The sequence below is a fragment of the Plectropomus leopardus genome, chromosome 21, assembly GCF_026936395.1.
Source record: "Plectropomus leopardus strain MGB_pleo_1.0 chromosome 21, ASM2693639v1, whole genome shotgun sequence".
NCBI classification, from domain to species: Eukaryota; Metazoa; Chordata; class Actinopteri; order Perciformes; family Serranidae; genus Plectropomus; species Plectropomus leopardus.
This window is the reverse complement of record NC_142196.1, coordinates 15,533,088-15,558,285: the sequence shown is the minus strand read 5'-3', so window position 1 is coordinate 15,558,285 and position 25,198 is coordinate 15,533,088. Positions and strand designations below refer to the sequence as shown.

Genomic DNA, 25,198 nt, shown 5'->3' with positions numbered 1-25,198 from the left:
AAGGAGACAAAGCGGGAAACGAAATGACGTCAGCGGTCGAATGTTGCCCGGTTACACTGCTGCAAAGTGGTCGCGTGCCAATGTTACCTGTCACCGTCGTCCTGTTAGCTTATAGCAAAGTGCTACTTTCTTACAATTAAGTGAAAATGACTGAAATGTTATCATTGAAAGAGTCCGTTCTGGTCTACTTAGACAGAAGCGGTGGCCTTCAGAAACTGGCCGAAGACTGCAAACCATTCAACGGTATGCCTGCTGAGAGGAGAAGGGAAAAAACTAGCTAACGCCAGTTGTGTTTAACAAGCTATGTTAGTTAGTAGCAATGAATGTTAAAATTACTATACACACTAGGTGAAAACAGTTTTTTAGTGCCCCGGTCAAGTTTAAGATTTTTTTGACCAATTTGCTTCCATAACATGTCTTTCAAACTAGTGGAAAGAAAACGTCCAAAAAGTTCACTCTTATGTATTTTATCAAAGTGTGTTCCGCCCTGTTAGTGCATAGCGCGAGGGGACCGTTGTGGACACAACTGTTGTATGTGCAAAAAGTACATATGTAATTAGATGCTGCCTCATTTGCATATTTAAAGTAACATTTCTGAAAAACTATACAAAAAATAATTTTCATAATATAAATGATGAATTTCGAACTTTTCATGATGATATATGTTAGTTAAAAATTGTACCCCAATGTCTAAAAATGTATGGATATTTACATGACGTATCTTTAAGGCTGTTTTCTCAAAATAAGTTTTTTTTTTTTTTGCTCATACTCTCAAAAATCTCATCTTCAGTTGCACATTTGCATGCACCAAAACATTCCAGTTTTGTCTATATTCTGAAGGTTTTACAAATGGGTTGTTCATATATCATTCATAGTCCAATCATATAGCATTTTGTTCCTAAAAACATGGCAAAAAAATGATTTTTTTAATGGCTGCATACAGTATATTCTAATTTATGGAGTGAAAAAAATAGATTCAAAAGTCCATCTGAAACAAGAATTTGGTTTGGATGTTTTTGTTTACGCTACATTTAAGTTAGGATTTTAACTTTTCCTACTTTTGCTCCTCCTTTCCAGACCCCCAACAAATTGAGGCAGTCTACAAGTTTTGTATCAGTGTTAATCCGTCTGATGTGATAGAGGTGGATCCTATATTGGGTGACTGTGTACTGCGTGAGCCCCTAAAAGCAACAGCGTTGTTTCAGTCTGTAAGTGAAAACTCTGAGCTAGCTACAAAGAAATATCAGCCTCTACTGTAAGGTTACTTACATTTGCCAAATTCCTTTTTCAGGTTTGCTTTCTGGCCATAAAGACACTTTCACTTGTTGAAAAAATACACACAGAGAGTCAGGTATGAATTAATGATGTAGCTATGTCTGTTACACTGGTTTTGACTCAGTCCTAAAACAACGTGTCATGTGATTGTTCTCTTTGAGGTAAATATAATTCTGAAGTTGACACATCTGCCTCCATTCCCTGAGTACACGTTGGACCTTTGTAGCTTTCCTCGTGGATACGGGCCCATGAGGCCCGTCTCCATGGAGGGCCTGGTTATTGCCATGACGAGGGTCACGAAATACACCCGGGGGGCCAAGTTCCTCTGCATTAATGATGACTGTCCCTGCTCTACAGGTACTGCAGGGAAGACACAGCTGTCTCCTCTTAACCATAATTTTGTCTTTTAGCCACTGGCAATTGCTAATTTTAACAAAGTATCTGCAGGACCAGGAGTCTTCAGTTCTTTTTTCCTTCCAATAAATATGTCTTAAGAGTCATGAAATAGTTCTGTTTTGTAAAGTCTCAATTCATGCAAATGTTTTATCTAATTTAATTCATCCATCTTTTTATTTATTCTTGTCAAGTCAAGCTCTCTTGTGTGACAGTCAACATTTCTGATGTTACAAATCATTAAACCCACCACTGAACCCAATACTTTATACTTGAATTTACTTGTTGGAAAATGTAGATTAATGTGACTCACTCTAAAAAACATATTCCTACATAAAATCTACCTCTGCACAGAACTACGTACATGCTACTTACCTTTATACTTAATTGCGATTTTAAGTCTGATAGAGTCTGTACATACAAAATGTTCTGTATTTCAAGCAGTTCTCGGACATGTAGCATTTATAGATTTAAAATTGGGTTGGCATTTGATTTCATTGTCTGGCTGCTGACTCTAGGGTTTCACCACATCCGTGTTCATGCACCTGGAGCCACAGAGTCGGCTACTGTGAGAAACAACTTCAGCTGCATGATCTGCAGCTCCCAACTAAAAGAGGATGTGAAGTTTCGAGTGCTGGGAGGTGAGAGTGATGCTTCAGACGTCACTGGAGATATCTGAATTGGTACACAACGTTAACAGAAATGTGTTTATTCTTATGATTAGTATGTTTGCAAATGTGTCTTTGTGGCGACAGACAAACAGCTTGTGGAGCTGATCCATATCAAAGCACTGGATGCTCTGAGGGCCCATCAGCAAAGCTCACTCCGATACCAGTCAGTCACCCTGTTTCTCAGAGGTAGGTCAACACATGCCCACTCTGTAATTGCATTACTATGTTCCTTATTACAGCGTCACCCAGCCAACAAATCGATCGTTGTAGCCACATAAAATATGAAAGGGAAACATAGCTAATAGCCTATTTACATCTGAGAAAGGGGAGGGCGATGTGGCAGGTGAGGGAAATGTGCACTAGCAGCATGTCTTAGAAAACATAATCAACAACAACATACCGTAAGGGAAAACATATTAAAGGTTCACATATCCTAATTTAAAAATACATCAATAAAAATAGCACAAACAGGACAGAGTGTAGCTATTTTTTCATGAAGTTCAATTCTGATGTACTTTCAAACAGGACTTACATTGGTGTTTTTTGGCATCTTCAGCACTCATTATAATCTAGAAAACATCTGCAGAACACAAAAATTACCACAATAATAATAATAATTATCACAACTAATTGCATTTTTCAATCATGTTTTCAATGCCATTATTTTGCATTTCAAAACAGTTTTCAAGTCCATATTAACAAGGGTAAAGCAATTCTTAACAGATTGTTACATGGTTGATGAAAGCCAAAAGATGCAAAGCAGCTCATAAGAATATGAAGGCTGTCAATTAACCAGATTGTTTACATAGCATAGAACAAATGAGTACTTTTGAGTTTTTCTAGGTTAAAAGGCTCTGTTTCCATTTGCAAGTCAAAACCTTAAAGGAGATACTGTGCTATAGATTAATATCCTCAAAATCTTAAAGGGTATTATTTGTTTGTAAAATCATATTCCCATTCATTATGGTCATTCTGAGCCCTGAAAAATGTGGTTGTAATAGCTTGTATTTACACACAGTCAGATGTACTGAGGTTTGTCATTAATTTTCTCTGGCTTTCTAAATGAGGCTCACTTTGGAACACAAACTTAGTGGGGGAGAGTTCAAATAAATAGATTCTTGAGTAGCCAGCCGCACACAGTGCCCCATGGTGGGATATTAAGTGTTTCTGTCCCCTCTAATAACATTGTCCAGCCAGCACCCCTGGGAGCTTAGCAAATCTCAGCACCAGGATTAACATATTCTGTTGACCCAGTCCTGTAGAGGAATTCAATACACTGGGTTCCCGTTACTAAACATATATGTTAATAAGTGCAAGGAACACTCATTAGCTGGCTGTGCGATTCGCACACAGAGAAATCTTTGTTCTGAAGGCCTCACTCTGTGTTTCTCTTGGCAGTGGTTTGTAGGTGGCATGCATGTTTCTTCAATAATCACCAGACAGCACAGAACAACCCCTTTGAGTGTTATTGCTTTGTTTCCCTTATTCGTACAGATGAGCTGTGTAACTCAATGAGAATCGGTCGACTCTACAGGGTGCTGGGCATTCCTGCGCATGTGCACCAGTGGCCCAACATTACCTGGAGTGTAGAGGCAAATAGCATCCAACCATGGGAGCCTGAGTGTAAGGCAGTAAATGATCTCATATTAAATACTGCTTCACATCCACAGAAAGCCTAGCAAAATGCATATTTATAACGAGAATCTTGACACCTTTACACAGTATATTATGATCAATCCGAGCAATGTTTTTATATTACAATTGCATTATTATCATATTGAAAGTGTCACAACTCCACCTACAGGCCCCTGTGAAGTCAGTGCCAGCTTCAGGCGGTTGTTGGAGGCCACAGCTGGTTCTCGCTGGAGGTTCTCTGCCATTGTGGCTCACTGCTTTGGGCTGGATGTGACTCCTCCAGGCCTCTACAACACCTTAAAGCTGACCTTGCTGCTCAGCTTGGTTCAGACAAGAGCAGATGCAAAAGACACTTTTCACAACTTGGATCTCCTGGTTGTCACCACTGACACGCTCATACTAGACAGGTAAAGTGGTCTGCGTGGCCCAGCTTTGGTGAAACTGAATATTAGGACATCCTCATTACCTTTTACCCTTGTGTTTGTGCTAGACTAATAACATACAGCCTGAGCTTGGTGTGTCGCGGGGTCAAGCATCAGTCCTCAGGGGAGATGTTTGCGTCTCTGTCCCGGGACGAACACGGAGCAGGCACTGCAAACATCCATGCCGGCTCGGCCCTGCTTGCCACTGGTGGCATTTGCATGTTGGGAGATCTGGGCTGTTACAAAAAGGACAGGTTGGATGCCCTTCAATCAGGTAAAGCACCTTAATTAAAAAATATTCTGTCAGTAATTCATGTGATTGATAATTTCATCTACATATAAAAAAGTGTTCTTTGATGTCTTTTCCCCCTTCTGATTTTCTTTCTCAGTTCTAGAGAGTGGCACAGTGTCTGTGTTCATCCCAGGAAAGAAGTATGGTGAGGATGCTGACCAGCAGCTTTCCTTTCCAGTTCAGTGCAGCTTCTGGGCCCTCACAGACTCCACTGATGCTTCTCGACGATCTGGGAGATCACATTGTGCCGTACTGGGAACAGCAGTGAGTTTGATCAAAATGTGGTGCTGTTTTACTTTTGTATAGCTCACTTAAAATTTTGTGTGAATGTTTACTCGCAGGTCTGCATTGAGATTTGTGGAAAATAAAATGCGAGTCATCTGTTAATGGAACTTAAGCTTGTGTTGTACGGCACACTGAGTTCAAGGAATGTCCCATTTCAGATGCTGTTTGTAGATACTACATACAAAACAGGAAATTGAGACAATTTGCTTTTCTTGAAGGAAATGCCCTGCCCAGACAACATTACCTCACAGCAGAGCCCTTGAGGATAATTAATGCTTTGTTTTTTCTTTTTCAAAGAGGGGAAAAGTTGACCATTGAACATAGATATCAAATAGAACTTTAAGAGGTGGTTTAGATTCCTCTGACTTATTGTCTCTTCAGGTAAACACTTTGAAAAAAAAACACATTTAACAGCTTTCTGATGCCCCGTCTTTTCTTTGTGAGCAGGAAATGGGTCCAATACCAAGTCAATTGGCAGACGCCTTTGGCCTGGTCATTCAGTGTAAGGATATGTTGGGAGAGCAGGCCCTGCTTGCCCAGACCATCCACACCCTCCAGCAAGCAGTGCAACCTGGAAAACCCCTCTACCCATCCTGTTGGGAGTTTTCTACTCAAGACTACAAAGAGGTTTACAAACATGTTGTTATATCACCTTTGTGTTGCTTTTTTATGAAAAATACATTAAGCTTTATGTGCAATTACTGTTCTCAATGCTGCGCCTTTCAGCTGGTAGCTCATGCACAAAGTTTGCAAGTGGAGCTCAGCCCCGAAGCAGAAAAAATAATCCACGGTTACTACATGGCCAGCCGCAGAGTCCGAGCTCAGAGTCAGGGGGTCAAGATGTCTGTGGCCTCTATCAAACTACTGTAAGAAATCAACTATAAGACTGAATAATTGCTGTTTTAATAATGTATCTTCACTTTCTGCATTAAAACCAGGGACTGCAAATATCACATCTTGGTTCAGTGTAATGTCACTATCATCCACTAGATGGAGAACTCTCATCCAAACCAAACCATAACTCTTAGATGACTATTTTTCATTTGGTTATGACTCATGTTTACACCTCTTTCTCACTGTGGTGACATATTTTATGTGGAACTAAAACTTATGAAAATAAATCTGTTTCCAGCTGTGGGACAAAAATGTCACATTAACTATTTAATCTAAAAACATTTACAAGGTCTGTACCACTTTTGATTACATTAGTTATCTGTTGCCATCCTGCTTAACACAATTTTACAGTTTACTTTTGGTTCTTATTCATATATATATATATATATATATATATATATATATATATAGAGAGAGAGAGAGAGAGAGAGAGAGGAAATAATAACTGTTAAGGCAGTGTACAGTTATGTTTTGGTTTTTTTTTCATGTTTTTTGATGAAGGATCTCCTTGGCTGAGGCCCACTGCAAGATATGTCTCAGAACACGGGTACTGGAAGAAGACGCTGTGATTGCTGTGCTCCTCTGTGAAAACTCAGTCACTCTGAAGCATGGTAAAAAAAAAATTGTACTCATCACCCCTTTTTACTGATAGCAATATGTGCAAATAGAGTACTTTATTTGTTGAATTAATCAACTACCCTAGTTTGCACAAATTTACTCATATCCCCTTACACATCTTATTAAATGACATGTAATTTAATGCTATTCTTTTCAACGATTATCCTGTTCATAAGCATGTTGACATTCAGTACATGTAAAAACCTTAAAATACTTTACAGACAGCTTTAGAATTGACTCTATTGTAAAATTTAATTCTGGTCCTGCGTATTTGATATTAACACCATGAGGGTTATATGTAGGCTAACTGCTTCAAAAGGTTTCTTGAAGATATGCCTGCCTCTTCCTACAGGGGCCTCTGCCCTCGTTATTCCACCTGACGCAGTGTTTCCTTGTGACCTGGAAGATATGGACGGTTTGCACAGGAGAGACGATACCCTGGAAGAGCTGTACCAGAATATCCTACGCTTCATCTATGCCTACGCTCCGGGAGCAGACACATACATCACAGAGGAGTAAGATCTCTCCAAAATGTGCAGAGGCACAGGTAGGCAGCACCAGCACAAGATCACACTAACCATGCAACCAATTGATGACAGTGACTATTTTATCCTGTCATTACATCCTTGTTGTACATTCATTGAATCAATACAGAAAAACAAAAACACCTTGAATTTTATGCAGGGGTTATAGAGAGTGATGATAAACTGAGATCTGATGCTCATTAAGAACACATCTAAATGCATAAAAGATACACAGGGAAACAAATTAAAAAGATCAAGGCAAGATATTTTTCTTTAACAGTTTATTAACATTAAAGCATCAAATTTTCCCTCAAAAATATGGCAGATAACCCAAGATTTCCTCCTAATGGGAATCCATCACCTCCAGCCACACTGTAAACAGAAAAAAGGGACAAACTTTATTTTTAAACATTGTAATTCAGTGTCCACATCTAGATATGTATCATTATATGTAAACAGTCAAAAAGTGAATTAAATATCAATGTAACATCTGTTGAAAGAGTTTGGGTTTGGCACTTACCTTTCAAACGAGGCCACACCATAGACTGATCAGTCAGCTGGCCCCATAACCTTGCCAACAAATAATTTACAGTTACTTTGAGTGACAAAAACTGACTTTTTTTTTAGGGTTTTACAACTTTCTTTGAGTTCAGTTAGTCACATTTTCAGCAGCCCATTTTGGTCTGATGGGTAAACGGCGAAAAGGTAAACTCATCATTACTTCTTCAAATCAGGATATGAAGCAAACAGGCCAGTGTTGATAAGTTGGGACAAAAATCTCAAAGTTGTTCAGTGTAGGCTTTACTTACCACATAAAGTAAACTCCAAGAGTGTTTTTGACTCACTGCTGCTCCAACTGCTCATCTGTAGAATAATAAGAAAGCTTGTTTAAATGTTTTACATATTGTAATTTCTTAAGTTAGGATGACATTTTCTGTCTACATGTTAAACTTTAGTTGTGGTAACTGCATAAAGTCCAAGACAACAGTGCAGTAGACCAAGTAAAACAAAAGGCTGCAGCTGGTAATTCAGTAGACACAATCTCACCATTCTGTTGTCTGATGGGTAAACGGCGAAAAGGTGATCTCATCACTATTACAGCTGCAAGAGTTGCCAGTGCTCAACTTTATAGACTTAGCACAGCAGACAAGCCATGTCCAACTTCTGACACACAGCAAGATTAAATTTTAAGAAATAACCACTGTTGAAATAATTATTTTAACTGGGTAGCCTTTCAAAGTCAAACAATTATTTTGAGAAGCTCTGCATTATTTCTGTTACTCTCAACACCTATTGAGTGTGGCGTCTAAACTAAAAATATGAAAATGTCGTCCCAGTAGCATGAATGCTCAGCAGTACAAAAACAAAATACCTTTGCAATGAACTCCCCTCCTGATCAGCACAGTAGACAAGATTACATGTGGTCCATCTCATCTGAACGCAGCAAGACTTCTGAAGCACCTGAAGGAAAAAGAGACAGGAAAAAGATTAACTTTCTAAAATAAAAAAAAAATCATACATGCCTTTAAACACATTAAAGCCAGTCCCAGTTAATCTTATGCTGGTGTGTCAGTTAGTCACAGTTTCACCACCTTATTGTCTGATGGGTAAACGGCAAAAAGTGTAAAGTCATCACTACTCCAGCAGCTGGACTGCCCTATACCAGAAAGCACAATGCACCCAAAAACTGTAATCTTTACCTTAAGGTCCAAAAGGTGAAAACCAAAATTTGGCCATCTGTAGTATGCGGTCATGACCTTACATCTGAAATTTAAAAAAAGGATCAATAAGTACACAGATTTTACCTTTCACTGTATTATTTAACTAATCCTTTAATCTCGATTTAACAGAATATAAAACTTTGATCTTACCTTATCAGGTGTGCCAATCATAGATGAAACTTGCCATCTTCATCTGCAGGTCTACAAAAAAACAAAAACCAATGTCAGAAAGTTAGAGCATGTTCAGTCATTCATTTTAGTTTTAATGCATACTCATTGCTTTAAATTGCAATATTTTCCCACATGACCTACATGAGTCTGTCACAGCAACTAAACCAAACCTCACAAATTACTACTCCCAGGAGCAATTCATTGATTTTCAACCTGCCTGAATAAGATGTGCTTAAGAAACAGCCAATACTGTGAAAACAGATGACTGATCACCCGAAGGTCAAAGGGTACCGGTCTAACACAGCTTGGGAGCATGGCTAACATGGCAAGGTTCAACAGCAGGTCACGACCTCTGCCATGACCTTACGTCCTCTGTGGGAGCCATGATGACTTTCTCCAGTGAAATAATGGGGAGAGGGCTATTCCCTGACCAGCAGCTCATCTGCTGACCCCTGGACACGACCAGATATGGACAGGGCTGTAAGAAGCTCAATGACACAGGGGACATTTTTCCCTTTGAACTGTCAAAAAGAATGATTTATTGCATTACTTTAAGGATGTGACCTGTCTATAATGGGGCTCGACAGATTATCGGCCCGGCCGATTATTTTTGGGCCGACATTTGGTAATCTGCCGATTATCTATATCAACATTTTATATTAACTATCCCCAATAAATTTTTTTTTTTAAAAAGTGTCAGCATGGGAGTAGCTTTTACTTTGTAACACTAGAGCTTTTATTTATTCTTTTTTTATTTAAATCATTAAAAATTATTTAAATTTATTGAAAATTATTATTTTCACTTTGACTTTGCTGGGAACTTGCTGTATATTCAAGTTGAAAGTTTCAGTTTTGATTAAATATTTGCTAAAGGTATTTAAAACATTATGTGCTAGAGGTTGTTATATACCAAATTCTAGATATTGACAGAACAATTTTCATTTTTATTGTATATGCATATTGGTACCATATACCAATTATCTCTCCCATAAACTACTACTAATCGGTATCAGTCTCGGCCTTCAAAACCCAATATTGATCGCCCTCTTATCTATGGCAAGACATCAGTCAGTTTGCCAGTAGGCTACCTGAAAGTTGCATTATGTTTGTAACGTTGCAGAATTTGCCTGTAGGCTTTGCATGACATATGACGTTACCATGTGTGAGAATAACTGCAAAAGCAGGCCGTGCGTTCAATTAACTATCATGTCCACGTGCTAGGCCGTCATGACTAAACCAATAGAAATTGACTTGCAATGTTAAACTTAAGCTGTCTGTGAGCATTATATCCTACGACTAATATCAATTATTTTGTTTTGTGCCATGAAGAAAGCTCAAAATCAACTGTTAGGTTGCGCTCTTTTCTCCCACGTGGCGGAGATATCAGCCAAATTAGCTCCTGGCTAACCCGCAATGGTCGAGTTCAAGAGCTAATACGAATCCGCCCGGAAACACATGCAGCTAACACAGCTGCAGAAACAGCTCACTACTCATCTCACTGTTGCCTACCTCCACATTGAAGGTTACACATGATGCCGTCTTCTTGGCTTTCAGCTGTGCCGGGGAGCTGCGGTGCTGCTCTCTGCTCGCATGCTTCAGTCTCCGAGAAAAGAGAAAGGATTTCCGGATCCGTCTCGTCTTAGCTGCGCCTCAGAGCTGCGCACTGTAGCTCCTGAAGCGCTCAGCTGAGCAGTAATTATATTGTCACACCAAGCCGCAACCTATCTCATTGATGTCTATATATAACATAGATAAATGCACTGCTGAGCACATGAATGCATTCTCCCTTAATCACATAAAAGCACAAGGTTTATTGTGAATTAGGAGTGTATCATAGGAGTTCATGGATGTCCCTATTTTATTTAAATGCAGATAAAACAGATATCTGTTTTAACCTACATTTTTAACCAACTTAATTTTGCTCAAATAGCTAGAATAAACACACAGCACACTGCCCTTTGTGTCCTCTTAAATGTTGAGTCGCCCATACTGTTAGCAATATTTAAAGACCTTAAATCAGATGAAATCAAAGTAAAGCAAATGTAGACATTTTCTAAAAATGTCCAAAAGACTGGTAACTTCATATCATTCAGCTTCTTTTGAAATTATACATTGGTGAAACGTTTAATGTAAATAGGCTAATTTACTTAATATTGAGGCTACACCCCTGATGATAATAGATAATAGATTTTTATTTGTAGTGCACTTTACATTTGGAACAAATCTCGAAGTGCTGCAAGGTAAAACCATTAGCATAAAAACATTAAACATAAAATTATTTATAAAAGTCATGTTTAAAAGTCAGAATTTATAATAATCTAGTCTTTAATCTATACAAATATAGGAGAATTATTTGCCTTCACAATGTTGACAGTGTAAACACATCTGAAGCTACCATAAGCTTTATATTTATTGCAGATTATCTCACAGGATTTCAGTCAGTGTAGTTACTGCATATTCTACAACCAGGTGCAGTGATTTTGCTGCAATAAAAAGTTGTCAGAACAAATTCTCTATTGAGCCTTCAAGCGAGCACCACAGCTGTATTTAACTGATTTGATTAAAAGTTACTAATTAAGCTTCTGCCTGATGTTCAAGAAAAATTTTAAATGGCCATGATATACCGTTTGTTCTAAATAACACAACATAATATTAATTATTATTAATAATAACAATAACTATTATAATTATTATTATTATTATTAGTATAGATTATGACCTGACAACCTCCATATAGACTTCAAGATGTTACATTGTTCTTATTTTATTTCTTTAAAAGGCCTACTGAAAAAAGGGCTCTTCCATATTTTTCTATTATCGTTAGATTTTAACAGACTCGTCTTCTTTCACTGAAGTCATTTATTCACAGACACATTTACAACCATGCATGTAAAAATAAGACGGAACATGAGATGAAGAGTCTCCATTGTTGACTCTCTGACAGACCACTTCACATGACAGATGTTAAGTTATTCACACATGCATTTAGTGCAAATGTTTCTACTCAAAGTGCACACCTCAAGCATGACGGGCTCGTTACCCCGCGGAATTCCTACAAATATCATACCTGGGACATGTACGGAGCTGCACGATGCAGGGGCAAACAGGATTAGCCAAAATAACAACAGAGAAACATAATGTACGCTTTCTCAGAATTTATACAATAAAATTCACATAATATATTAATTTACAATGTCTTCCTATTTGTAGGGCTTTAGTGGAAGTAAAATCAGACCTATAGTCATAATGCATCTGCTGCTGCAACAGTAACTCATGCAAATATGATTTAATACAAATGAATTAAGCCTGTTACTGAGAGGTGGACGATGATGGGCCTTGATTCTCTGACTCTGAGGGATTTGGGGTGTTGAGGAACTGTCCGCTTGCTCCGACGTACAGTCTGGATCGCATGGGCCATTTCTGCAATGATATTTAATTTGTTAGAAAACCAACCTCTAAAATAGGCCTAAAGGCCACGGAGGATGAAATTGCATGCTTTGGAAATGTGTTGCAAAAATAAGAATAAATGAAAAAAAATAAATCTTATATAGTTGCAATGAGAAATTTAGTTAAGAAATTGTTTATCAAAAGAATTTCACAATAAAATATTGAATCAAAATTGACATTATTGACAAATTAAAGTGAAACATAGCTTTATTATTATTATAATTATAATACTAACCTTCACTGGGTGCAGATAGCCGTCTCCTTTCAATGAGTGTAACGCCTCTGTTTGTTTTGTGTTTTCTCCCTCCTCCGTGCCTTCCTCTTGCAGTGTTCGAGTCAAATGGGCAATATAGGTGGTGGCCAGTATCAACACGTCGAGTTTGGACAGCTTGGTGTCCGGCGGCACGGACGGCAAAGTCCTTTGTAGCTCCAGGAAGGCGGTCCTCAGGGTCTGCACTCGGCTCCTCTCCCGCGCTGCGTTGGCTGCTGCCGGGCGTCCTCTCCCGCCGAGCCCGCCGCTCTGCAGCACTCTGGCCCGCTGGAGCTCCTGACGACGGCCGTCCGGACTGGGACTGGAGCTCGGGCTGGATGCTGGGCTGTCATCCACCGCCGCCCCGGAGCAATTACCGCTGTCCATTCGGTGTCTTCCAGCCATTGGGGTGCACTCACAGACCTGAAGAATTGCATGTATGAAGACACACCATGTCACCTTAGTTTAACCTGGTCATTATTTAATATTGCTCATTTTATCGAGCTCACGTTATAACATTATTTTAGGGGCCATTTGTGATCTCTTTTATCGTTGTCTAAGTGCCTCTGTTCTACCTTTAACTTAACTTTTAATTTATATGATAATTTATTGGCTTTGCATTTATTTATTAAACCAGAACTCACGTTGTTTGGTCTGATGTCCATTGTTGAAAATGTCTGTTGCAAATTAAACAGACATTTCTAGTCTAAAAGGCCAAATGACAGAACAGACAGCTATCCAAAGTTGCACTAAATACACATGAGTTTGTGCTGACTGCTCAGTGACATGTCAGTGCAAATGAAATCCATGCCAGCCATACTGTATATACAAACTCATGTGAGCAGTTTAATATGGAGTTTACCTCTGGTATCTCTCAAAGGCGCTGTTTTGAGAAACGACATGAAGGCAATCCAAAGAGGGCTTCGACAGGATTGAGAATTTGCTCTTCAATGTAGAATAGTCCCACTCCACGTCCAGTTTATCCTTATAAAGTGGTGCGTCTGCAGAAAAGGTGCGCAGCGGTCCCTGTACGCGCATCCAGCACCTCACCTGTGTGCGTAAGAGTCTCAGGAGCCTTTAATTTATTGGATACACAAAGCGGCGGACAAGTATTTCACTCCGACGTAATTAATCACTCGCCCCATAACACTCCCTCGCAGTGAGGACTGCTCTTTCCCTTTCCTAACTTATTTCTGTCTGAGGGCAGCAGAGGCTCGTTTTCAACGCCAGAGGCAGGACTTCTCTTTTCCTTTCACCCTGATATGTGGTAGGCCAGATCCCACTCTAATTGGCTGCGAACCTGACACTGTATTTTCTTTATAAGCCTATCAAAAAGTGGCAACGGGAAGAAGTTAGTCAAAATTACCTCAAAAATGTGCTCGTCATGGCCAGAAACAAAGGTTAAACGCTATTTGCAACACACCATGAAGACAGGCTGACAAGTGTAAGGTGATATGCAAAACATTTGACTAATTGCCAGCGTGTCTTGAATTGCAAGCTCACTGGAACAGCTAATAAATAAAGGCCAGCGCTGCAATCAACAGGCAGGCATTGAGGAAATTCTTGTGAGACTCATAAATTAATCACTCTGATTTCCGAGGCTCCAAATGGAGATGTCGGCAAATTAATGAAAGGAATTATTCATAATATGTATATCCTCGGACTGTTCTTAATAAACATTGTTTTTGTAAGGATGGGGTAACAGTATTGCTCCCGGCCACTAATTACAAGGAGAAGTAAGAGAAGGTTAAGTAAGCGTATTTCCCTAATAACCTGGCGTCTTTCAGGGGTTACGCACCCACGTGGCTGTTCAGTCAAACATTTAGTGACAATAAATACATCCGCATTGTTACTGTGTTTCCTATAAAAGAGCCCTGAATCATTTATCACGGCTGTTTGAATGGAAGCTTTAGATAATGTAAAGCCTTGTAATGCTAGGGCAGTGCGATCATTTAGATTTTGCCACTCTGCATCTCCTGGTTCACTTATTTGCAAAAATGCATGCAGAAGAAAAATTACACACAGAAAATTTAAGACTATAAGCAAACAGCAGTTTTAGTTGGATAAATTATTTATATCTCCAAACAAACAAAAAAAAAAGTAATTAGAAATAAACCAGCTGTGGAAGTGAGGGGAATAAATGTGCACAAAGCATTACTCATTGTTTTACTCTTTAATTTCTTCATTGATTTCAAACAGTAGCAGATTATTTCCAGTCTATTAATTAATTCATAGGAGCCTAGATATAACAGAAAGATAAAAACTAAATATTTGAAAATATGTTGAGAAAAAAAAAAAAAGTTTAAACCAATAAGTCAAGGGTGTCTGAAGCTGTGGATATTATAATAAGCAGGTGACAGTGACTGTTTTCTGTCCTCCTAAATATACAAAAATAAAGATCAGCTGCAATGATGAACAAGGTGCTTTGGGTTAGTTCTACATGTGTACAGAGGGAGGTGGAGATTTTTTGGACTGGCAGGTTTGTCTTAAGCATCCACATGACTGCAGATGGGCGATGTGACAGCCACATGATTGAGAAGTCTGCTCATAGGTTTCTTTAATTTTTTTGCCCTATGACAAAAAGAGGAGCGTGCATCATTAGATCATATGAGATTTCTCTTACTTTGTGGCCTAAAATGCAGTGAATATTCTATAGAAATTGACAGCACTGCTAATCAAGAGAACATTATCATAAAATTTAAGTACTTTCTCAAGAAGGAAAAATGAGGGAAAAAATTAAAGCTAATCTAAAAACACTTCTTGATTTGGGGGAGAGTTGTAAGATGGATCAGGATTTGGGCTGAGCTCAAATCTGTTAGCAGTCGTCATCACTCATAATTTGAACATTTCATCATGTAGCAAAAGACTTCTGTATGACAGCTGGTTTGTAACATTGCTAATTTAACGTCTGCAGTTAAATTGTGAGACAAAATTGTGTGCTCTCTCCAGAATTAACTGAGATCTGTGTGAACTAGGATTCTGGACCTGAGAGACTGCAGCGGCGGCTTCCACCTCTGCACGTTAGCGTGGCTGTTGAAGTGACCGGGACGTGGAGTCTGACCCATGTTAAAGTCATCTGGTATGTAAACAAAGACACAATGGATCACACACACACTTTAAATGTCTAAAATACCACCCAAAATAATGACGTGAAGACACAGAAAAATCTAAAAGAACATTTTTTTAGTGGTTTCCATATTTCACTGAAAAAAAAAAATTTAGTCTGTTATATATTTAGCTATTTCTCAATATTGAGGCTATCCATATGATGACATTTAAGCTATGGATTTATGTAACTAAATCAAAGTAGGGGGATTTAAATCACTAAGGAGTTAAGAGCTGTTTTGTTAAAATATAAATTACCTAATAAATTCTGAGGAAGGGATAATTGTGGTACAGAATTTAAAGGCTTACTTGTTAAGGGATAGGAGAGCGACGGTCCGCTCATCAAATGTTTGTTGGTTTTTTTCTTCTTGGCCTCTTTGGATGCTTTCCAGTTAATAAGGAACTGTCTAGTTAACTCATTAATTTCCCTGCCATCGAGAACCTCTGTAAAAATAATAAATACATTAACCAAACATTTATTTTGGAATTCAAAAGTGAATATAGTATATTTGTTACTTTTATCATCAAGTGGTGGCTTAAATATTAGGTCAGGTATGTCAAAGCAATGAAGTGCATTTTCACATTACCAATGACAAAGCAGATGAATAATATCTCACCGAGGCTTTTGCACACCGTTATCAGGCGGTCTCTGTACTTTTTCTTTTTACACACAGGATTTCCACCCAAATCCATGTGAAGCAGCTGAGGCCAGTGGCTGAACACGTCCTCTAGCTCCTGAAAATACACAAAAAGAGAAACTAATATGTTGTGTTTTTATTTTAACCCCCTAATGATTTACATGCTAATAGTTTCACTCTCAGTTACTAAAAAGGAAACAATGGATATGATGCATATTAATAATTATTAATCAGAGACAAAAACTTCTAAAGACATGGTATAAGTGAATGGTAATACAGGGTACAAGGGCCAACCGAAAGTGCATAAACAACACATCAGTCTATTTTAATAAACAGTGTCGCCGGTGTCATGTAACTACAAGTTTTCTCCTGGGGCAGAGTGAGGCTGGCTCCTCCAGCCAGTTGCCTGCAGTTGTATGTTTATCTAAAGGCACATTAATCCAAGCCTGGAAATATGAATACTCTCTGGACACGCTCTGATTGTTCATTGCCTTCCTGTCTTGGCCAAAGCGCTTCCACTTTTCCAGCTCGTGCTGCAATCAGTTCAGAGGGGACCCCTGAGCACTGCGCGCTCCCAGGCTTTGATAAATGATCGTGTCAGGGCCGTCACTCACAAGGCCCTCACCGAAGAGCAGCCCAGCGCCAAATTGCCCCCCACGCGGGGGCGTGGAGAACAGCAAAGGCTGGATACTCCCTGAGCCTGGCTGGCTCTCTCTCCTGGACTAATGATGGGCCAGTTATGAACCTGCATTTGACCAGGGCTTCGATTCCCCCGTCCTCTCTGCCCTGCGCACGGCTAACGGCCTCAGAAGATGCTCCCCATTTGTCACCCTGGCTGACTGCCTGTCATAATCTATTTTAAAAATCCATAATGTTTCCTCTGGATTCTGAGCAAATGGCACAGAAGAAGGGATTGATTCTTTGGAGGGCTGTCTTTGCAGGATCAATAGTGGCAGACGGGTTGTATAAATTATACGAGATATCTGCTAAAAATGACACGTATACGGCAATTACCTGCATCAACGTTCTCAACAGAAAATCACTTGTGTTAAAAAAAAGTAGCCTCAGCAGTCGTGCTTTCAATGTGTCATCCGAGTGTTACACGCCAGAAAGAAAGACGAATCTTTTTAAATGAAGTCATCAACATTTTCAGTTAATATCCAAACAGAAAAAAAATAAGCCATCAAGCCTCAAAAACAAGCAGTTCATTTTTCAAAGAAGTCAGTGAGCATAAATCCCATCTCTGCCTCAGATGAATCTCCCGTAACATTAAGTAGTGGTGGTTTAAGGTATCAAATAGAGGATTCTGAGGCAGAGAGGAAAAATCTGCAAGGAAAGAGAGAAACTTGTGCTTGTTTAAAGCTGTCAGCGAGGAAAGTCTCAGGGGATCGGCTCGCTGATTTGTTGAATAATTCTGACCCTGTGCGAGTCATGAAGACTGGGAACCCATGGCGGGATTTGCAGGATTTGGTTCTTTAGAACCCTGTTCTCCATATCATTTCACTGATCACTGCAGAGAGCTATGGAACAATGTTAATGTGGACCCCATCAACTAATAGCTGGTATGCTGATTTTAATACACCTAGTCATGCATAGTTGCTGTGATGTGGTACTATTTCATTTGACTAGATGACACCATGCACAGCATGGAGTCAGTTTCTAACTATCACACTGGAGAAGAAGTCTTAAACTGGTTTCACAGACACTTTAAGTTATTTTGGGTTTTTTTGTTTTCTATGTTACATGCAAAATGTAATTAACATTTAGTCTTAGTAACAATATTTCATTAGTAAGGCAATAAATAACTGAGACTGCCCCATATATAAACGTCATTTTTGTAACATTTTTCCTTTAAATTCGACCAAATAGTCTGTATAGATCTGTATAGATTTCCTGTACTTCTGTGCCACTTCCCTCCCCATTCTTTTAGTTACATTAAAAAAAAAATAAAAAATTACCTCCATATTGTGCAGTTGATTGTCAGCAGCATAAAAATGCTGAAGCTCCTTCAGCACTGTCAGGTCCCTGATATCATCGATGTTGTTGTTATTAATATTCAGGACACAAAGAGAATCCTGTGCAAAGAATTCAGGTCCATAAAGAGAGAAGTTCCAGTTAATACAATGAAAGAATATTACAAATAAAAATACTGTGGACCCTACATGAGTAAACCAACAACACTATATATTTTTAAAATAGTCAGATACATTTTTAACCAAATAGTAACAGTATTACCATTGTCGTAGGCCAAAATAAATGCACACTTTACAGTATTTTCATCTCCTCCTTTACATAGATGTGCTCTCTTTATAAGCCTGAACTACTCAGATCATGTCAAACTGTAGATAGTGCTGTTTGCTAAATATTCATCCCGGTTTGAAGTTCTATAACGGAACATTTATAAAAAGCTGGAACTCTTTAAATTTGCACAGCAATTTCTTTAATTATCCAAACAAACAAGGAGCTGAGACTTCTGGTGTGTTTATCTATGGCCCGGGCAGTAAACAAAGTAAATAGACCTAACTGATTTGTCAGACCAGAGAGAGCAACAGAGGTCTCTTTGACATCATCAAACCCGGCACAACACTGCTCTTACATGGATCACTGGCCTCGGAGAAATCTTCTGAACTTGACATGATAACCTACCAGGATGATGCACCACATAGTTTTGTGTACAAAAAGAGAACATTTTCTTTGACCTTTTCATTACTTAAAAATGTATAACTTTAAATGAAAGGAGCCATATTATTAATGTGGATCCTTCTTTTTTCCTCATACTGTCTGTACTGAATAGTGTAAAAATAGGTCATACAGCGAGTGAGCGGAGAGTCATGGGGTCAAGGAGCAACTTTTCCCCTGGTGCCAGCCTCTGACTCTCCACATGAAGCTCCTTGAGCTCACGGAGTGTCTCTAAGCCCTCCACCACTGCAATCCTGTTTCCACCCAGATACCTACAGAGCAGGAAAACCACACACATGTTCAGACGCACCTTCGGACATTAAATGAATGCCACAGCATCGGACAGCAATCAGCTAAGGGTCCAGTGTGTAGGATTTAGGGTGATATATTGGCAGAAATAGAATGTTATATAATATCTTTTCTTTAGTGTTTAATTACCTGAAAATAAGAATCATTGTGTTTTTGTTACCTTGGAATGTCTTTCATATCTACATAAGGAGCAGGTCCTCATCCATGGTGTCTGCCATGTTGCACCACCATGTTTCTACAGTAGCCCAGAAGGAGCAAACCAAACACTGGCTCTCAACTGGACTATTTGTGTTAGCCACTGTAGTTTGCAGTGACAGAAAAATGCTTATTTTTTAATGTTAAACTGCTTTATTCTGTTTTTTTCCCCAGTTTATATCAGCGAATCCATCAGTTTTGGGAGGAAGTGACCTCTGCAGATGATTCATTTTCCAGTAATATACGTCTGGATCAGAAAAAAGGTGAGCACACATTAGCAGGAGGTGGGCTAGTGGCCTGTCAGTGAAACACTGATTTGTTACATGAAATTGCTTTACTGAGTGTTTTTATTTCTTTTAATCCCCTGGTCAGTTTGTTTTTCAAGAGGAAGAGACCTCTGTGAATAACTCAGCTTACAGTAAAAACCTGCTGAACAGTAAGGAATTCTAACTGGGAGAAGTTTTAGCTGGTTGCAATCTGCAATCCTCAATACTAGACGCCACTAAATCCCCCTAAATCCCCCTTTGCACACTGAACCTTTAAACCTTTAAACCTCTATATGTCTCTACTCACAGTTTGGAGAGCCTCTGAAGATTGGAGAGATTCTCTATATGAGTGATGTCATTGTTCTGCATATACAGATGAGTGAGGTTGGAGGCGAAGCCAAGGTTGCAAATGTGTGTGATCTGATTATCATACAGGTAAAGAACAGTGAGATTTCTGCACATGGAAAGATCCCCCTGAAAACAGAAATCAAAAGTTAGGCATGTAAGGGGATGAAATAAAGTGCAGAGTTAAAACATTAGCACTTATAAAAGTTACTCACAATATCTTCGATATTCTTGCTGAAAAAGTGGAGGTGGGTGAGTGTCTTCAGGTAGTCTGGGAAGGAGAGGCCCCTTTTCTTCTTAAAGTGGTTTCTAGATTTAGCGATCAAATCTATGGTCAGGCGTACCATGGTGGCTCATCACAGGCACTGCTGTAGAGAGGATCCTTTTCAGCTTCAGCCAAGCATTCAGCCCACAGCAGCGACTAGATCAGGGAGGGAAAAAAATGGCCCATGTGAGTTGAAATAGACCATCCCTGGCAAACAAATGTTCCTCAGAATAACTATTTACTAATGCCACATTACTTCAGCATTTAATCACAAATGACAGGCAAAGATTAACCTTGTACAGGATTTTAAATGTCCTAAAACCAAATTGTCAATTCATAGTGGGGGATAATTGATGAAAAAAAAATCCCTATTCTCAAGGAAACCTGCCAAGAGGCCAAAGGTTGGATGACCTCTCAATTTATGTTGTAATTAGAGTGGTCAGTTCCCCCTGCAGACTGCCTCCTTACCTCCAGTACCCATGGGGCTTCTTTATTAGCTTGACCTGAAATTGAGATATGAAAACTTGCACTTTGATTTTACTTTGCACTTAGGCATTATTAGACATCGCCTCTCCACCTGCTAATTATAGGCCACGGCAGTTAGTGTGTGTGTAGCCAAATTATGGTGTAAGGTAGAGCAGCAGTGGGTGCAACTAAGTACATTTACTCAAGTACTGTACTTAAGCATGAAGTGCTTAACTTGAATATTTTCTTTTCATGCCACTTTATAATTTTACTCTACTGCATTTCAGAGGGAAATGTTTTACTCTTTACATTACTGTAGTTATCCGACAGCTGGAGTTACTTTACAAATTTTTGTGTAAAAAACATAAGAATAAATTATAAAATGACAATTTGATTTTTTGTTATAAGTTATATTACCAATACAGGTGCAGCAATTAGTTGATTAATCAATCAGTCGATTCACAGAAAATTAATTGCTAACTATTTTAATAAATATATAAGTCTTTTTTGTAATTTATAAATGAGTTTTGGGGGCGTTCTTTTTTCATATAATTTTGAGTTTGAGGTTTTTTTGTATTTTTATTTGAAATAATTTTTATTTTTTTGTTGGTTTTTCTATTTAATTTAGAAGATTTGATTTTTTTTTTTTTTTTTTGATTATGCTGACCCACTTTCATTTAAGCAACATTTTCAAAGCAGAATTTTTACTTGTAAAAGAGTATTTTTCACATGGTGGCATTAGTAGTCTACTTTGACTTTAGTAAAGGACCTGAATACTTGGTCCAGCACTGACATAAAGAAAGGCAGAGAGATTTGACAGCAGGTATTTTCCACACTTGATCTTCAGGCATCAGCCCAGTTATAGAGCTTCAGTTATAGAAGACAAGATGCACTGATCGATAAGCTAGAGCTGGACAGAAGCTAAAGGCTAACTGAACCTATACACCCCTGGGCCTCTCCTCTCCAGGGACTCGAGGACAGCATTTATCACTGTCAAAGAAAGTGCGACACTCATAAATGTCCGTGTGTGATACGTGAGGGACAGGAAATATCCACTGAAGTGAACGCAGATAGTAGTGGGTGATGATGATGGGGTTCAAACAGCTGATAAAGGCCCAGAAATTAGTAGGGTCTTATAAATTAAATGGCTAATTCATGGCTAGCCGAAAAGCTATCACAACACTGTAATGTTAGCGTATTCTATAACCAAATTTAACATAACATCCACTCTTATTGTGGTGAATTTGGACATTTATAAAATAATACCTAAACTCTCTTACCTCTTGAGGTCTTCAGAAATGTTTAAAATGCGAGCTGGTTAAATTGTTTTTAGAAGTTTTAGCTGTAAGGTGAACCGCGAGTTAGGTTGTTTTGCTTGAGAGTATCACGTTGCTATGGAAACCACGGAAGCAACGTACCAGTCACAGATGAGATGGGTCACAGAATTTCGCACAACACCGGTGAAGCGGAAGTAAGCAATTAAATAATTATATTTCTGTATTTTTATGGTTTATCGCATTTTTGTTTCGACTAAATATTCACAAATGTTATGGCCATTTTAGGGAGTAATTATTTTAATTATTTATTTGCATGGTTAGAGATAAGTTGTCTTTTTGACCACAGGTAGTGACTAACTGAATAAAAATGAATAAGTTTTGGACTGTCCGTTATTTATGAGAGGGAAGGAGGAGGCATGTCAAATAATTTTTTATCAAATGTTTTTTAAGCACTGGGGAGGGACTTTTTTTTTACTTTGGCTTAGGGGAGAGGCATACACATACACATTTATTGTACTTTATTTTCCCGCCAATTATTTAAAAAAAAAACATGAAAATGTGTAAAATTGCCAAAATTATACCATTTATCATAGCCAGACACAGTAAACACAAATTGACGTTGGATTTTCAAATTTCTGGTGGTACGTGGACACATCATGTGTGAAATCTGAGCTTAAAATAGTGATGAGCTGTTTTATCAAAATCACTTCGTGCTACGTTTTATTTGAAATTTGTCCAAAAAAAAAGTTTGTACCAACTAACCAGCATACATGGCAAGAGTGGAAAAACTAACTTTCAAACATCAAAGGCTACGTTTTTTTAGATTCTAATAACTAATGTATGGTGAAGTAAGGGTCATGCATTTTCCTCCAGTCACTCAGGGAGGCTCAAGGGAAATTTGTAGCTCTGTGGAGGGTAAAAATAAAAAATAAATAAATTAAGTCACACCCCAGCTACCCCCTCCTCTGATAAATAACAGTCCCTTATGCATTAGGAATTTAACATGAATGTTATTAACTAATTTGCAGTGTAAGTAGTTAGTGTTACAATGACCTTTTCACTCACATATTAAGAGAATAACATCCACTGAACCAAAGGCATAGGTTGCATTTCAACAGTGTGTAGGACTGGTACGCAAGGGGGGTTTGTGGGTCCTCCACAAGAAAATTTTGAATATTTAAATACTTTATGTACTGCACTCTGGTGTATTTTTATGCACCAATGTGTGTCAATGTTTGCATCCATTTATGGAGTATATTACTTTAATTTTGTCAACATAAAAGTCCTCTACAACTTGAATGTTTTTATTGGGGGAGACAAATGCAAGTTTCAGACACTGAGGGGGACACATCCCCTCAATCCCTCTTAAATTACCTATGCACTGAACTAAATGTATACTAAAACTTTATGCTGCTCATATTTTCTGACATTGCAGCTAAGATGACATTTATCCAAGCTGTAGTGTCCGTCTTTCAAGGCGTATATCAGGACCACAGCCCACTTCGCAGTGACCCCTGCAGTGTTAATCTATATCATGTCAAGACCTGGGTTTCCTGTAAGAGAGTGACTTGCCTCCACTTATGCAGGAGCACATGGCGGAGAGGAAGTGTAGCACCTCCAGTTCTCTGAGCCAGGATCACCTTCTTCACACACGGGGTCACGCTTGTGGGGTTAATTCCTCTGAGAGCCAATCTAAACATAACATCTCAAGATCTTAGTGGGGTTATTACATATAGAGGGCTTAAATACTGTAGCTACTCACAGCTGTTTATCATAAACCTTATCATTTTGCTGCTTTCATATCAGTCAGTGCCAAATCACCTCTTTATTTGTCTGTGGACGGCAAAGAAGAAGGCATTCCACTGCAATCTGTAAACGCTTTTTTCATATTAATGGGGAACATATTTTGGGATTAAAAAACTGCTAAATGTAAAAGAGTAAGGTAAAATACACGGGTAATAGATTTTTGGCTTCCCACAATTTGACTTGATTAGAATTTACATAATTTTTCCTATTCCATCTTTAGTCATGCATACAAATGTCCATCTGGTGATAATCACAATATTTTCATGTCCAACGAGTTCAATATGTTTCACCGATTCTTAAATCACCGTCTAAGACCAAACATGAGGTGAAACTATTTTAGAAGTGCATACTCTGAATACTTTCTCAGCAGTGTGACAGTCATCCATGTAATACATTTAAATATCTGGCAAAAACACCAAGTATTCAATATACCGTGTGTACACAAAACCTTTTCTACTATTTCAAATTCCACAACATTAAATATAATCTAATAAGTTTCCTCTTCCTAAACCACTATACTGAACACCCTCCAATTTAGGACGTGGTTTAAATAATGGTAAAAGAAAATCATTATAAGAGGTGGTGCCAAAGCTCATGCGCGTGAGAAAAAACAGACACCTCTGCAGCCCCACTGGGATTGTCTCCTCAGCGATACATGACATCAAAAATATACATTCAGCCATTACAATACCAGAAAAAAAGACACGACACAAACCGAGGCCAAAGCGTCTGTCTGTAAAAAAAGGCAGACTTGGTGAGTGTCTGCTTCGATGCAGAGCAGACACGTTGGGTGAATAGACTCCAGTGTGTATGGCTTCTGTTTCTGCGCTGCATCACTGCCACGCCACGACCTGACGAGCTGGCCGCTCCACCAGAGTGTGTACCACCGAGAGCCAAACTGTGCTGGGAGTGACTCCACAGAGACATCCCACACATGGCAGCCGATTCCCTTTGAGCCTGTGCAGAAGCTTGAGTTTGTTGTTCCATTATGTAATGCTGTGACAGGCTACACTTGAATGACTGACTGGTGCTAGGTTAGGCTGCGCGTTAAATGCAACCATGGTGTGTGTTCAAATGTTGGGCTGCGGAGGAACTCGGGCATAAAGATTTTTAGCAGCTGGCAAAGCATTAAGGGAAACAATGCTGCGTCATATATATACTGTACTATATTTACAAAAGACTGGACGTGTGAGGACAAATGTTGAAATTATACACTTGAGAAATAATTCCCATCTTTATGTTGCATAATA

At 38.8% G+C, this 25,198-nt stretch overlaps 3 protein-coding genes and 1 long non-coding RNA gene across 4 annotated transcripts; 1 reads left to right on the top strand and 3 right to left on the bottom strand.

Annotated features, from left to right (window-relative positions):
- Nucleotides 1-20: 20 nt before the first annotated feature.
- mcmdc2 (minichromosome maintenance domain containing 2) lies at nt 21-12,807 on the top strand. Its single transcript, XM_042510619.2, has 15 exons — nt 21-243; nt 1,078-1,208; nt 1,292-1,351; nt 1,437-1,632; nt 2,187-2,309; nt 2,424-2,525; nt 3,834-3,962; nt 4,144-4,381; nt 4,465-4,670; nt 4,786-4,952; nt 5,421-5,600; nt 5,700-5,839; nt 6,369-6,478; nt 6,838-7,032; nt 12,677-12,807. Exons 1-14 carry the CDS (start codon nt 147-149, stop codon nt 7,002-7,004), a joined length of 2,046 nt encoding a protein of 681 aa, XP_042366553.2. The 5' UTR covers nt 21-146; the 3' UTR covers nt 7,005-7,032; nt 12,677-12,807.
- Nucleotides 7,274-10,563, bottom strand: LOC121960767 (uncharacterized). The gene is made up of 7 exons (XR_006107004.2): nt 10,411-10,563; nt 8,881-8,931; nt 8,710-8,773; nt 8,382-8,470; nt 7,819-7,873; nt 7,530-7,579; nt 7,274-7,381 (listed from the first exon to the last, which is right to left on the bottom strand). It is a non-coding gene; the product is annotated as an uncharacterized LOC121960767 (long non-coding RNA).
- On the bottom strand, nt 11,758-14,661 carry tcf24 (transcription factor 24). Its single transcript, XM_042510620.2, has 3 exons — nt 13,461-14,661; nt 12,584-13,021; nt 11,758-12,321 (listed from the first exon to the last, which is right to left on the bottom strand). The coding sequence occupies exons 2-3, from the start codon at nt 13,001-13,003 to the stop codon at nt 12,211-12,213; spliced, it is 531 nt and encodes a 176-aa protein (XP_042366554.1). The 5' UTR covers nt 13,004-13,021; nt 13,461-14,661; the 3' UTR covers nt 11,758-12,210.
- Nucleotides 14,662-14,756: 95 nt separating this feature from the next.
- On the bottom strand, nt 14,757-22,279 carry ppp1r42 (protein phosphatase 1, regulatory subunit 42). The gene is made up of 9 exons (XM_042510806.2): nt 22,146-22,279; nt 20,351-20,556; nt 20,098-20,264; nt 19,154-19,292; nt 18,300-18,416; nt 16,321-16,438; nt 16,013-16,147; nt 15,584-15,674; nt 14,757-15,169 (listed from the first exon to the last, which is right to left on the bottom strand). Exons 2-9 carry the CDS (start codon nt 20,480-20,482, stop codon nt 15,085-15,087), a joined length of 984 nt encoding a protein of 327 aa, XP_042366740.1. The 5' UTR covers nt 20,483-20,556; nt 22,146-22,279; the 3' UTR covers nt 14,757-15,084.
- Nucleotides 22,280-25,198: the final 2,919 nt, after the last annotated feature.

Excerpts from the sequence above, each read along its gene's own strand:
- ppp1r42 (XM_042510806.2), bottom strand. The coding sequence starts at position 20,482 with ATGGTACGCCTGACCATAGATTTGATCGCTAAATCTAGAAACCACTTT. Across the intron at positions 20,265-20,350 it reads GCAAGAATATCGAAGATATT|GGGGATCTTTCCATGTGCAG; the intron begins GTGAGTAACTTT and ends TTCTGTTTTCAG. Across the intron at positions 16,148-16,320 it reads AACGGTGTGCAAAAGCCTCG|AGGTTCTCGATGGCAGGGAA; the intron begins GTGAGATATTAT and ends TTATTTTTACAG.
- mcmdc2 (XM_042510619.2), top strand. The coding sequence starts at position 147 with ATGACTGAAATGTTATCATTGAAAGAGTCCGTTCTGGTCTACTTAGAC. Across the intron at positions 2,310-2,423 it reads GAAGTTTCGAGTGCTGGGAG|ACAAACAGCTTGTGGAGCTG; the intron begins GTGAGAGTGATG and ends TTGTGGCGACAG. Across the intron at positions 5,840-6,368 it reads GTGGCCTCTATCAAACTACT|GATCTCCTTGGCTGAGGCCC; the intron begins GTAAGAAATCAA and ends TTTTTGATGAAG.
- tcf24 (XM_042510620.2), bottom strand. The coding sequence starts at position 13,003 with ATGGCTGGAAGACACCGAATGGACAGCGGTAATTGCTCCGGGGCGGCG. Across the intron at positions 12,322-12,583 it reads GCTATCTGCACCCAGTGAAG|AAATGGCCCATGCGATCCAG; the intron begins GTTAGTATTATA and ends ATATCATTGCAG.